The following is an 11,571-nucleotide window of genomic DNA, read 5'->3' on the forward strand; positions in this document are numbered from 1 at the left end:
GGGGCCCAGATCAGGCTGGTTGGCTGCCACAGTGCATGTCATAGCAACCAGTCGCTCCCGTCGTTTCGGTTGCTCCGTCATTCTGGTAGCTTGGCTTTTATATATATATAGATATGTTTCAGGTATGGATTTCTATGTTACAAGATCCATATGTTGCACTTTGTGCCCACTACCCAAAGTCAGATCTTCTATCATCACCATATGTTAGAACCCCCTTCACTACCCACGCCATTTCCTCTGGCAACTACCACACTGCTGTTTGTGTTCACAAGTTTCAGTTTTATATCCCACATATGCGTGAAATCATATGGTTCTTAGCTTTTTCATCATTTTAATCTGCAGATTGCTTACCTTGTAAATATTCTGTGTGCAGGAGGGGGGAAGACATTTTTATCCTGTTTTTCAAATAAAGAAATAGTTAAATAGAATTAAGTACCAATTTCTTTCACTCTATGTGAGGCAAAAAGCTACCTGGGGGGAAAAATAAGTAGAAAGTCAAAAGCATTGGCAGTAGTTAAAGATGATGGCTGGTTTTGACGGCTGTGGGCCTGGGTAGGACAACTACTGTAAAAACATGCAGCGAACAATCTGCTCCATTGTCCTGTCCTTTCCTGTCAAGGGGAGGGAGCGGGTGGCTCTGGACACAGGATGTCAGAAAGGAAGAGAGGAAATGGAAAAGGGAGCAGAGAGATAGAGACTCTGTGTTCCCAGTGCATATGCAGGCCCTCCCTCTTCTGTGGGACAGTCTGGGCACCGTATGTGTCCCTGTGTATACAGAAGTGGTCCCTGAGGCCCCATCGCTGTCACATTGCTGCACAATCCTCAGCTTAGGAGAACAGTGCTGGAGGTTGTTAGCACATCTCCCTCTGGAAACGAAACTGGCTCAGCAGCAACAACACAATTCCAGAGGGGATCTGTCTCTCCTCCCTCGCTTGGATAATGGCTGTTCCCTGATACCCTTCCTGGCATTGCATTGCACACAGTCCTAAACAGCTGGGCTGCTAAGATGATTTAAAGAGAAGAGAGAGTGGGCTGTTCACCGTGTGTATGTAATGTATTCATAATAAATCTCTCAATGAGGAGGTATAAAGATTTCCTGTTTTTGTACAGCCAAAGAACAGCCAAAGGAAGCAGAGCATTAGGCAGGTATCCAGCGAGTGTCATGAACAGAAACAACCAATATGGGAAATCCAGGGGGGGCTTGCTCCACATTTCTAGTAGTAACAGCATTTTTTTTTTACCTGAAATATGCTAGTAATTTTGTTGCTTGCAAAATTGTTTTTGCCTAATGATTGGTAAATATATTTTTTCTTAATAGTTACTGGATATTCTCCAGGTTCTGGAAACTACATAAAAATAAAGCATTGCTTGTCACCTTTTTTTTTTTCCTTTTTCACTTTATTTCTGAGAAGATAAAATAGTAGAAGATAAAGCCATCCCAGAATGATTTATTTTCAAGAAAATTGAAATAATAAAGCAGAAACAGTAAAGTTTTGTAAAGTTCTCTCTATATATATTTTTTTCTTTTTTTGCGGGGGTTGGGGTGAGAGAGAAGGGGGAAAGAGGGAGAGAGGGAAGCATTGATGTAAGAGAGACACATCAATTGGTTGCCTCCCATACGTGCCTCAACTGGGACCAGGAATTGAACCTACTACTCTAACCGACACTCTAACCACTAAGCAAAAGTGGCCAGGGCAAGTTCTACATATTATATAAGAAATGCATACTTTGAGGTTTAGTAAAACCAGTAACATGTGAAATAAGCATTTTAATTTGTTAAAGATAATTTTCACCTTAGAAATATTTCCTCACCAAAGTTAGAAATGTGTCTATCATGGTCACTTATACTTTATAACAATAAGATCATCTCAGTCAGAGGATGGGAACATGCTTTTGATCATTTAATAGCAGATTTGGCTCATTAATAGATGAGTTGAAATGAAGCCATATAACTAACCCATGTTGAACTTTGCAGAATGTTTATCTCATCTGTCAAGAAATCATTCCTATGGACTTTTTATTTAATAAAGTTTTATTTCTCAAAATGTATAGCTGGTGGGACCTGTTGCTCATGCATCTTCACCAACAGCTAGGACATCCCCACCCTTGGTGTTTCTGGTGTAAATTACTTGAGCTCTGTGCTTTGCAGCTAGTTTAATAAGTCCTTTACTATGGAGCTCCTGAAGGGCTGCCCTGGCTGAGGCACCACAGATATGCAGTCTCTCAGAGACCGCAGCTGGATATAAGCTTATAGTTGGGAACTTCCTTACAGAGTTTGTCATATGTTGCTTTGTCAAACAAGACTAGGTTATTGAGCTTGTCCCGAACTTTGCCTTTGGACACGTCTTCTTTTGTTCTTGCCCCCAGATTTGTTCACTGGGTCTTTGTCCTTCTTTGCCAACTTTTCAATATCTTTCTTCATATTGTTGTCCTTGAGCGGCATAGTGAACTTGAAGAGCAGCTGCTACCACGGCAGCCTCAATAAGATGTCCCCTACAGACTCATTTTACAATAGTAAAATAGTATTTACAAAAGCACAAAAAATAGTCAGAATTTTTAAACAATTCTGCCTTTCCTAGAATTTAGATGCCTATCCCAGCATTGCTGAGATGGACATCAAGTTTTTATACCCTCTGTTTCAATGGCTGTGTGAATGAAGTCGGTATGCCACCATTAAGCACTCCTCTGTGAGGGACACTCAAGCCGCCTCCAGTTTGTCTCTGTTATGAATATTCTCCAGCACACATTTGTTTTTCCAAAATTAGTTTATTTCCTCAAAATAGCTCTCCCGAAATGAAATTACTAGATCAAGTGCTACGATTATTTTCAAGCTCCTCTTTCCAAGCATATTTCTAAATAGTTTTCCAAAAGGGTATTTATTAATTTACCTTACACTAGCAATATATGAGGATTATAGTTTTACCCCAGGCTTAACAAGCTGCTAAATGCGGCATGACTTTTATTTGTGCTTATTTCATTCCTAGAAAGCATGAAAAATTTTGCAATTATTTGTTTACAATTTTTTGGTGTGTATTTGTCTCCTAATTTTTGTTTGTTTTCCTACCAATTGGCATATTTTTTACCAGGTCCAGTCTCAACTGTTTTCCTCACCTTTATTCCTCTGTGTAGGCTCCCATGATTCGTTCAGCTACTGGGTAGATGAGAAGTCCCCAGTGGGGCCTGACCAAACCCGAGCTGTCATGCGCCTTGCCAGGATCTCCTTGGTGAAGAAGCTAATGAAGAAATGGTCTGTGACTCAGAACCTGACCTTCCGAGAGCAGCTCGACGCTGGGATCCGATACTTTGACCTGCGTGTGTCCTCCAAGCCAGGGGATACCGACCAGGAGATCTACTTCATCCACGGACTTTTTGGCATCAAGGTCTGGGATGGGCTGATGGAGATTGACTCGTTTCTTACGCAGCACCCCCGAGAGATTGTCTTCCTGGATTTCAACCACTTCTACGCCATGGATGAGGCCCATCACAAATATCTGGTTCACCGGATGCAGGAGGCCTTTGGAAACAAGCTATGCTCGGCCTGTAATGTGGAGAGTCTGACCCTGCAGATCCTGTGGGAGAAGAAGTGCCAGGTAGGAGAACCGGGATGAGAGAACAGGACTGTTTCTGCCTCTTCTGTATCGCCAGCTGTAAGATGGCTCATTGCAGGGCTCTTAGTCTAGAAGGCATAGATGGTTTGGAATATTAAACATACTCACACAAGCTCCTGGGCTCCAGGATAGCTTCAAGGGCTTCCCTGGATGCCCTTAACCTGGGATGGACACCTGCCAAGTATTTAAAACTTTATGGCAACCTGTTTGGCATCTAAATTGACTTTGAATGGCCTGGCCAGAACCAGCCCTAGCAAAGTTGTGAAATGGACCAGTTGGTCATACCATTTTACTTTCTCCCATAAAGTCCACTTTTAACCCCCCTGCTTCCCCTCAGGGGCAGTCCCTTCCATCCTGCCTTCAACTCAATGTCAGATCATTCCTGCCAAGTACTGATTGATAAGTAAAAACATCAGCTGACAAAGGCATGTGAAGTGATCATTTCAGGTGTGTTAATATTTTTAAAGGCCGTCTTCACAGAATTTGGGTCATAGTGGGAAAGAACTAAGAAAGGAAGAGCCCATGGGAGGGATTCAGGCCTGGAGACTAATCCCCAGTTGCTTATGCTGAGAAGAGTCCCCAAAACTAGACCCAGGAGGGATACACCCAAGAAAAAGAATGTGGGCCTCGGATATATTCTGCTCTGATCCCCCAAAATAGTAGATAGTGGGAAACAAGAGCTCCAGGAATGGTCAGCTTCCAATTTAGACTTTCTTTTAAAAAAAAAGTACTTTTGATTCATAATTGCTCACTTGCTCAGATACATTAACCAAAACATCTTAAAGAGGCAGTTATTTCTCTTTAAAAAAAAAAAAAGTACTTTTGATTCATAATTGCTAGGATACATTAACCAAAACATCTTAAAGAGGCAGTTATTTTTTAACTTATGGAAGAGCTTTTAATTAAAAATCAATTAAAGATTATTCACTTGCAAATACATTTTGAACACCAAGTATGTGCTAAGTGAACACCAGTCTAAGCACTTGGGATAAATTAGTAAACGAAACAAAGATCCTTGCCCCTTAATGGAACTTTCATTCAGGTGGAGGGAGACAGTTCATAGATAGCAAACATAATAAACACATTCCATATAATGCAGAGAGTGGTAAGAGCCGTGAAGAAGAAAGGGGAGCTGGTGAGGGGAGCCAGGGTTCTGTGGGCTGGAGAGTTGGTCACAGTTTTAAATAGGTCTGTCAGGGCAGCCCTCATTGCAAGATGGCATGGTCGGGAGTTAATCACATGGACATTGGAGGAAGAGCTTTCCCAGGAGAGGAGCAGCCCTGGCAGAGCCCTCAGCAGGAGTGTGCCAACATCTTTGAAGAAAAGCAGGGGGAACTGGAGAGCAGAGCCAGCCATGGAGGAGGTCAGAGGAAGAATGGCTGAATATGTGGGCCTGTGGCGCTGTAAGGACTGCGCTTATACTCTGAGTGAAGGGTTCTGAGCACAAGGTACTGGCACCTGACTTAGTGGTAATGGTCTCCCTCTGGTTACCAGGAAGAGACCAGGAATAGGGGGAGGGGACAAAGAGGGGAAACCAGGGAGGAGACTGTTGTTGGGAAGTGGTCAGATTCTGAACCTATCAGAAGGGGGAGCCAACAGGGTTGCCTAATGGTTGAGGTTCAGGGTGTGAAAGGAAGTGAGGTTCTAGGATAACTCCCAGGTTTGACCTGAGTAATTGGAAACACTGGATTGTTTTATACACTCATAAAAGCGCTTAAGTCCTTAGACTCACAGAGGCTAATGAGTTAAGTCTTAGTATCTGTTAAAATTTATCTAAGCTATTTTTCCTCACAAAAACATGTGTAAGTGATGGTTTGCCAAATATTTACCACACCCCTTCCTCCAAACCTGAGTTTATATACATTTAGACTCACAGGTCTCATTTGGAGAGATTTTTTTTTAACCCTGTGGAGTCTCTCTCTTACAATATTAAATAACTGGTGCCCCAGTGCATGGATTTGTGCACATTGAAAGGAAATTAATTAGAAGGTAGCCAGCAGGGCAGGACTGGGTGAGACAGGCCAGACACGCCCTGAAGCCAACCTCCTGTGGTCCCTCCCTGGCCAGCTGCACCTGGGGCAGGGCCATGGCTTGAAGGTCGTCTGTGGAGTGAGCCAGGTCCCTTCAGCAGGTGGGGTCCCTTGACCTGGCCTGCGGGGATCGGGCCAAAACCGGCTCTCCCACATCCCCCGAGGGGTCCCAGATTGTGAGAGGGTGGTTCTCAGGTGATGCACCTCAGAATCAGGCTCCCTCCCCTCTGGTTCCAGGTGCGTCACATGAGAACCTCCACTGCCAAGTCACCGCAGCTCAGCAGCTCCTGCATTGAGCATCTTCCCCCTGGTGTTCAGTGCATGTCATAGCTATCATTCGGACAGTCACTTAGCCTTTTATATAGAGAGATAGGAATAGCAACAACAGGAACAGCTAACATTTAGTGAGCCTTTACAATGTGCAAAGCACATATATTAACTCATTTATCATTTCAATTACACTATGAGATAGGTATTTTGTTATTATTCTCTCTTTATAGGTGAGAAAACTGAGGCATAGTGAGATTAAGCAAGTTGCCCAGGAGAACATGTTAGTGAGTGACAGGAGCCAGGATTCCACTACAGGCTCCCCAGAGTTCCCTCAGCTTTTCAGGCTCTCAGGCTCCCAGGGATGCTCACACATCTTGGTGATTTTCACAACTGGTGTCATAGACTATGCTAATTAAACACTCTTTTTATTCATGCCACACCACACACACTAAATTGTTATGGAATCTGTAGTAGTAATAGGTGTCTTCAGGAGTAATGAATGGTGTGGACAGTGACTGTCTAGCAACACAGTGATGATCTATCAGAGTTGTTAAGTATGGGCTAATCTGTATCCTCCACTACAGATATGCCTAAAATTATAAAGACCCTGTGATGACATCTCAGGAAAAGGGAGAATTTCATCAATTTGAATTCTAGGCTGTCCCTGTCCCCCTTCCTTTCCAAAGTTTTCCCTGACAGGTTTCTCCTTAAAAGCAAAATGAGACAGCAGAGCCATCAGTCATCCCTCCCTGTTGGGCAGTACCCTACTGGTGGTTAAGCTTTAAATATTCATTATGTAATGAGCTGCCTTGCATGTAAGCCCCTAAGTATTTTATTACTACAATTTAATAGCAAGAAGTGTATCACCATTCAGTCACATTTTATTTACTCAAAAGCAGTTACATCACCGCTCACAGATATATATTTGTACATGAGTGGCTATGAGTTTTCAGGGTATAATGAATTCGAAAATTTAATCTACAGATTGGCAGTATTTAGAATCTTACTGAGAAAGTAAGAATACATAACACTAGCAAAATACAAAGCAACTGATATACAATTACAAGATAAAATGTCCTCAAATGTACTATATGAAGAATGGGGTTTTTGTAACCAATCAATTGAAAAATAGTACATAGTATACATCCATATCCCAGGGGCCTCAGAAAGGACCGATCAGAATAAGAGGAAGTCAATGAAGGAATAATTCTCAAAGGAAATGAGATTTTTAAATCTGAATCTCAAGAGAAAAACTGAATATAATTGCTGAGCTGGATGGGGAGAGTATCTCAGAGAAAAATACAGCAGAGTGAGGGGGGAGGCTGATGCAAGCACAGGCCCTGGACAAGAGTTACTGCCCCTGAAAATCTGTGGAATAAAAGTTGGTGTGCTAGTCCCACCTCCTACTGTAAATAGAAATTCTCCTGGAACCTTTAGGATCAAATCACTCAAGAAGGCTCTTGTGGAAAGGCATAAGATCCCTTTCGTGTAATTGGTACTTTTTACATCTTTTCCAAGGCTAAGCAAAGAGCAGCACTGTCCTCTCATTCCCTGACATTCCTTCCAGGGGCAGGCAGCCTGGTCAGTGATCAGAAGGGCCCTGTCCAAGGGTCACACAGCCCGCCTCTCCCGCAGCCCGTTCCAGGGGCCAGCTTTCCTCACTCAGGGACACTGGAGACCCCAGCCTTCCAAACCAGCTAATTACCCCGCCAGCAGGAAATCCTCCCCGATCTCCCAGACAATCTGCTTACAGTGAGCCTGTGATTAACCTCATTAGCACATGTGTTTACCACAGACAGCATTAGCAGTCAGTCCGACATTACTCAAAACCATTACAAACAAGAACAACCATTAGCCCGTTCAGGGCTCTGGGCCTGGCACTCCTACTGTAGGCCTCCAGGAGCAGTTAGCCAGGCACCATGGTTAAGAGATAAAGGCTCACAGGAAACAAAACACACATTCAGAGTCCTTTGTGGGTGCCTGGAGGATTATGCTCTCCGTCCAGCTACCCAAGGATTGCAGTCCAAGGAGTGTAAACAGCACGCTGCGTTCCTCCAAGTAGAGATCACTGTGCCCGGAGGGGGGAAAATATGTTACTTCTAGAAACCTAAGCAGCAGAGCTCTGAATTGGGACAACCAAAATAGCAACTCCCTGTCCCTCAGCTGTGTCTCAGAAACTAATTAATGCTGTAGAGGTGGCTTGCTAATTATTTCAAAATCACCACCGTCCTGAGAGGTCCCACGGGAGACCCGCGCCTCCCAGAAGTCTTCTTCCCTGCCTAGAGTACGCTCCTGCTCCCTCCTGGGAAGGGATATTTCATTCAGAATCAGTACGCACAAGTTCACTGTGTTGATCTCAACTCCTAGAGCAGGGGTGGGCAACCTTTTTGTGAGTGCATGCCAAAACCAACAAAACCTCTGACTCACAATTCTTCTGCGTGCCAACCCTAATTTTTTGAGAACATGTTACGCCTACTTGATATCTCTTAAGGTGTCCGTATGTGAAGAACCTTGAAGAAATAATAAAATTCATTCGAGCGACAAAAACACAGTATATGATGATGAAAAATACATTTATTTTTTAATGTATACATGTACACTGATAGTCCGACAGAAAACTTTATGACTCCGTTTGATATTATCAGTGGGACTTCTGCTGCTGCATCACTGATGACAGAGATTTTACATCAGGTTTATATTTCGTGACCTTCAGAGATATCCACGAGCTACTACTTTCATCCGTCAGGCTACTCCTATTACGAGACTTAACAAAATTCATCACTGAGAACAAAGATTCACAAGCGTATGTGGATGAAACCAAAACACTGGTCGGATCTGGGAAGGCAGGGAGAGTTAAGGCAGAGGCATAGAAATTGCTCTTCCCCTCTCTCGTCAATCCATGTCTATGGTCTTTAAGATAACTTGTTATGTAAAATTATTTATTTATCTAAGATGCACCTACACTGAATTTATCTGAAAAATAAAAAAGTCGATATTAAGAAAAAAATTGTAAATGGAAGATTATAAGAGAGGGTTTTGAGTGCCAGCAAAAGTTACTGGCGTGCCATGTTTGGCACGTGTGCCAGGGGTTGCCCACCCCTGTCCTAGAGCTCAGTGCCAATTTCATGAGTAGCTGAGTCATGACTTGTAGTTTCAGGGGTTCTCTGCCTGGGGTGAGGAATATAAGAAGTCTGTGAATTTAACTGAAAAGTATATACCCATAGATTATGGATGCAGTCACCCTCAGAAGTATTGGCCCTGTAACTATGACTTTACCCCTATAGAAATCACACATATCTCCATATCACACATCAGCTATTGCAGATATCTTGAAATATCATTTATACTCATCATTAATTCAAAATTATGGACCTTATACTTACCATAAAATATTTTTATTTAATGTATTTATTATGAAACACATACATCAGTTTATTACAAATTCAATTAATATATTCGTAGCTCTATTTCCATCTTATTGATTTCTTTTGTAATCCTTATTTTATGCGTTCATTTAAATCATAGCCTGAGAAGGGGTTCAGGGTTTTACCATACTTTCAAAATGCTGACAAAAATAAAGTTAAGAAGAGGCAGAGCAGCATCGAACAGACTGTCAAACTACAGCGGAAAGCCCAGGGAGGGTTGGGGGGGGTGGTGGTAAGAGATCAACCGAAGGACTTGTATGCGTGCATATAAGCATAACCAATGGACACAAGACAAATTTTAAAAAAAGAATCTTTAACTCAGACTTATGCAAATGCTTAAATCCTTGCATATTAACTTTTCTAAATATATATATATATATACATATATACATATATAACAATTCTTGAATTTCCATGTGTTAATATTTGTTTGCCTTTCCTCCTAGCAATTGCATCAAGCCAAGGAGTTGATACTCAGTTTGTTCATGACTTGCTTTACTTTTTCTGTTTTGGACATCTCAGGTTCTTATTTTCTATCACTGCCCCTTCTACAAGCAATACCCCTTCTTGTGGCCTGGAAAGAAGATCCCAGCACCCTGGGCAAATACCACCAGTGTGCGCAAACTAATCCTCTTCTTGGAGACCACTCTGAGTGAGCGGGCCCCACGTGGCTCCTTCCATGTCTCTCAAGCGATTCTCACCCCCAGAGCAAAGACCATCGCCCGAGGCCTGGTCGGTGGCCTCAAGAACACACTGGTTCACAGGTAAGAATTTGCTCCCATCTCCAGAGTAAAGTTATTTTTTTTAATGTATTTTTATTCTCTTCTGAATAAACAGCAGTAAAACCATACAGTTTGAATATTTAAAATACTGAAAGAGAAAATATCTTATTTGAAAAAGCTGTCCATTTGAGGTAGCTTGCATTAACTGAGTCCATAGGAGCTCTAAATACTTTATTAAAATGTACATATTACACCATAAATACGTTCTAAGTTTTGATGCTAAAGTATAGCCCTTGAAGCCAACACCAGCCTGTTCACCTCATCCTGTGCTTGCCACTGTCCTCTTAGCTGCCCCAAGTACTCACTTATGAAGCGTTAAATGTGACTTCTGTGCTAGCTGCTAGGGATTCAGAGATAACCCTTCAAAGATTTGGGATGTCCTTCCCCTTCCACAGTGACAATGAGTCCTAAGAAGCGGCTTAGGGTGCCACCAACCATGCTATAGCTTTAAATACTTCCACAGAGCAGACTCAATCCTGACTGTGCCATTAGGCAGGAGAATCTCCAGAAATTTTGTATTAGATTATGTTCTTTATGCTGGACACCAATAGCTGATAAGTGTTGTCAAGAAAAAAGATGCTCTCTGGCTGGTGTGGCACAGTGGTTGTGCATCCACCTATGAACCAGGAGGTCATGGTTCAATTCCTGGTCAGGGCACATCCCCGAGTTTCAGACACAATTCCCAGTAAGGGGCATGCAGGAAGCAGCCAAACAATGATTCTATCTCATCATTAATGTTTCTGTCTCTCTTCTCTTCCTCCCTGAAATCAATAAAAATATATTTGGAAGGAAAAAAAAGGAATATATATCTACATGCATGTGTGTATGTCTATATACATGTATATGTGTATGTATGAAGGGACTGTTATAAATATATTTGGATGTAGGGTATCCTTTTCAATCCAAGCTGAGGAATCTAACTTGCTTGGGTTACAAGGGATATTTGCAAAAATCACTTTGGTTCTGGAGTTCCAGGTGGTGAGCATCAGAATTCAGACAGTGAAAGATTCATCCAGAAGCATGTTCCTATTTGTCTGTTTGTCTCTGAGTCTGGATAGCATGCCTTCAGGTAGCAGGAGTTCACCTGGCAGGAGTGTGGGTAGTGAGAAACACCGGGACTTCTCTTTCTCGGTGGCAGCTCCTGATGACATGGCCATGAACAATACCAGAAACCCCTTTTTGTGGGTCTCTACTGAGTCTGGACTGAATTGCTTGTGCTGAATTTGGAAAAGAGCATTTCATAAACTAGCAATATATCTCTGAAAGATCCAGAATTATGAACTTTCTTTTCTATAATATATTTTCACTTATCCATACCATTTCCCCCATGCCCTTTGGTAAATTTGGAGACTAACATTACTTATTTATTTATTTACTTATTTATTCATTTAACAATGACGGAGAACCTAGGTGCAGCTTGGTCCACAGATATCAGATGAATAATGCAGTCTCTGCC

General features: G+C 42.3%; 1 protein-coding gene and 1 pseudogene across 1 annotated transcript in view; one reads left to right on the top strand and one right to left on the bottom strand.

The window, feature by feature from the left end:
- The window catches only part of PLCXD2 (phosphatidylinositol-specific phospholipase C, X domain containing 2), a 47,663-nt gene extending 37,562 nt beyond the window's left edge, over positions 1–10,101 (top strand). The window contains exons 2-3 of the mRNA XM_005866009.1: positions 3,130–3,590; positions 9,856–10,101. Coding sequence (XP_005866071.1) covers positions 3,130–3,590; positions 9,856–10,101 — 707 coding nt within the window. The remainder of the gene's footprint in view (positions 1–3,129; positions 3,591–9,855) is intronic.
- LOC106726053 lies at positions 2,070–2,443 on the bottom strand (annotated as a pseudogene).
- Positions 10,102–11,571: the final 1,470 nt, after the last annotated feature.

Source organism: Myotis brandtii, unplaced genomic scaffold, assembly GCF_000412655.1.
Source record: "Myotis brandtii unplaced genomic scaffold, ASM41265v1 scaffold2195, whole genome shotgun sequence".
Classification (NCBI taxonomy): Eukaryota; Metazoa; Chordata; class Mammalia; order Chiroptera; family Vespertilionidae; genus Myotis; species Myotis brandtii.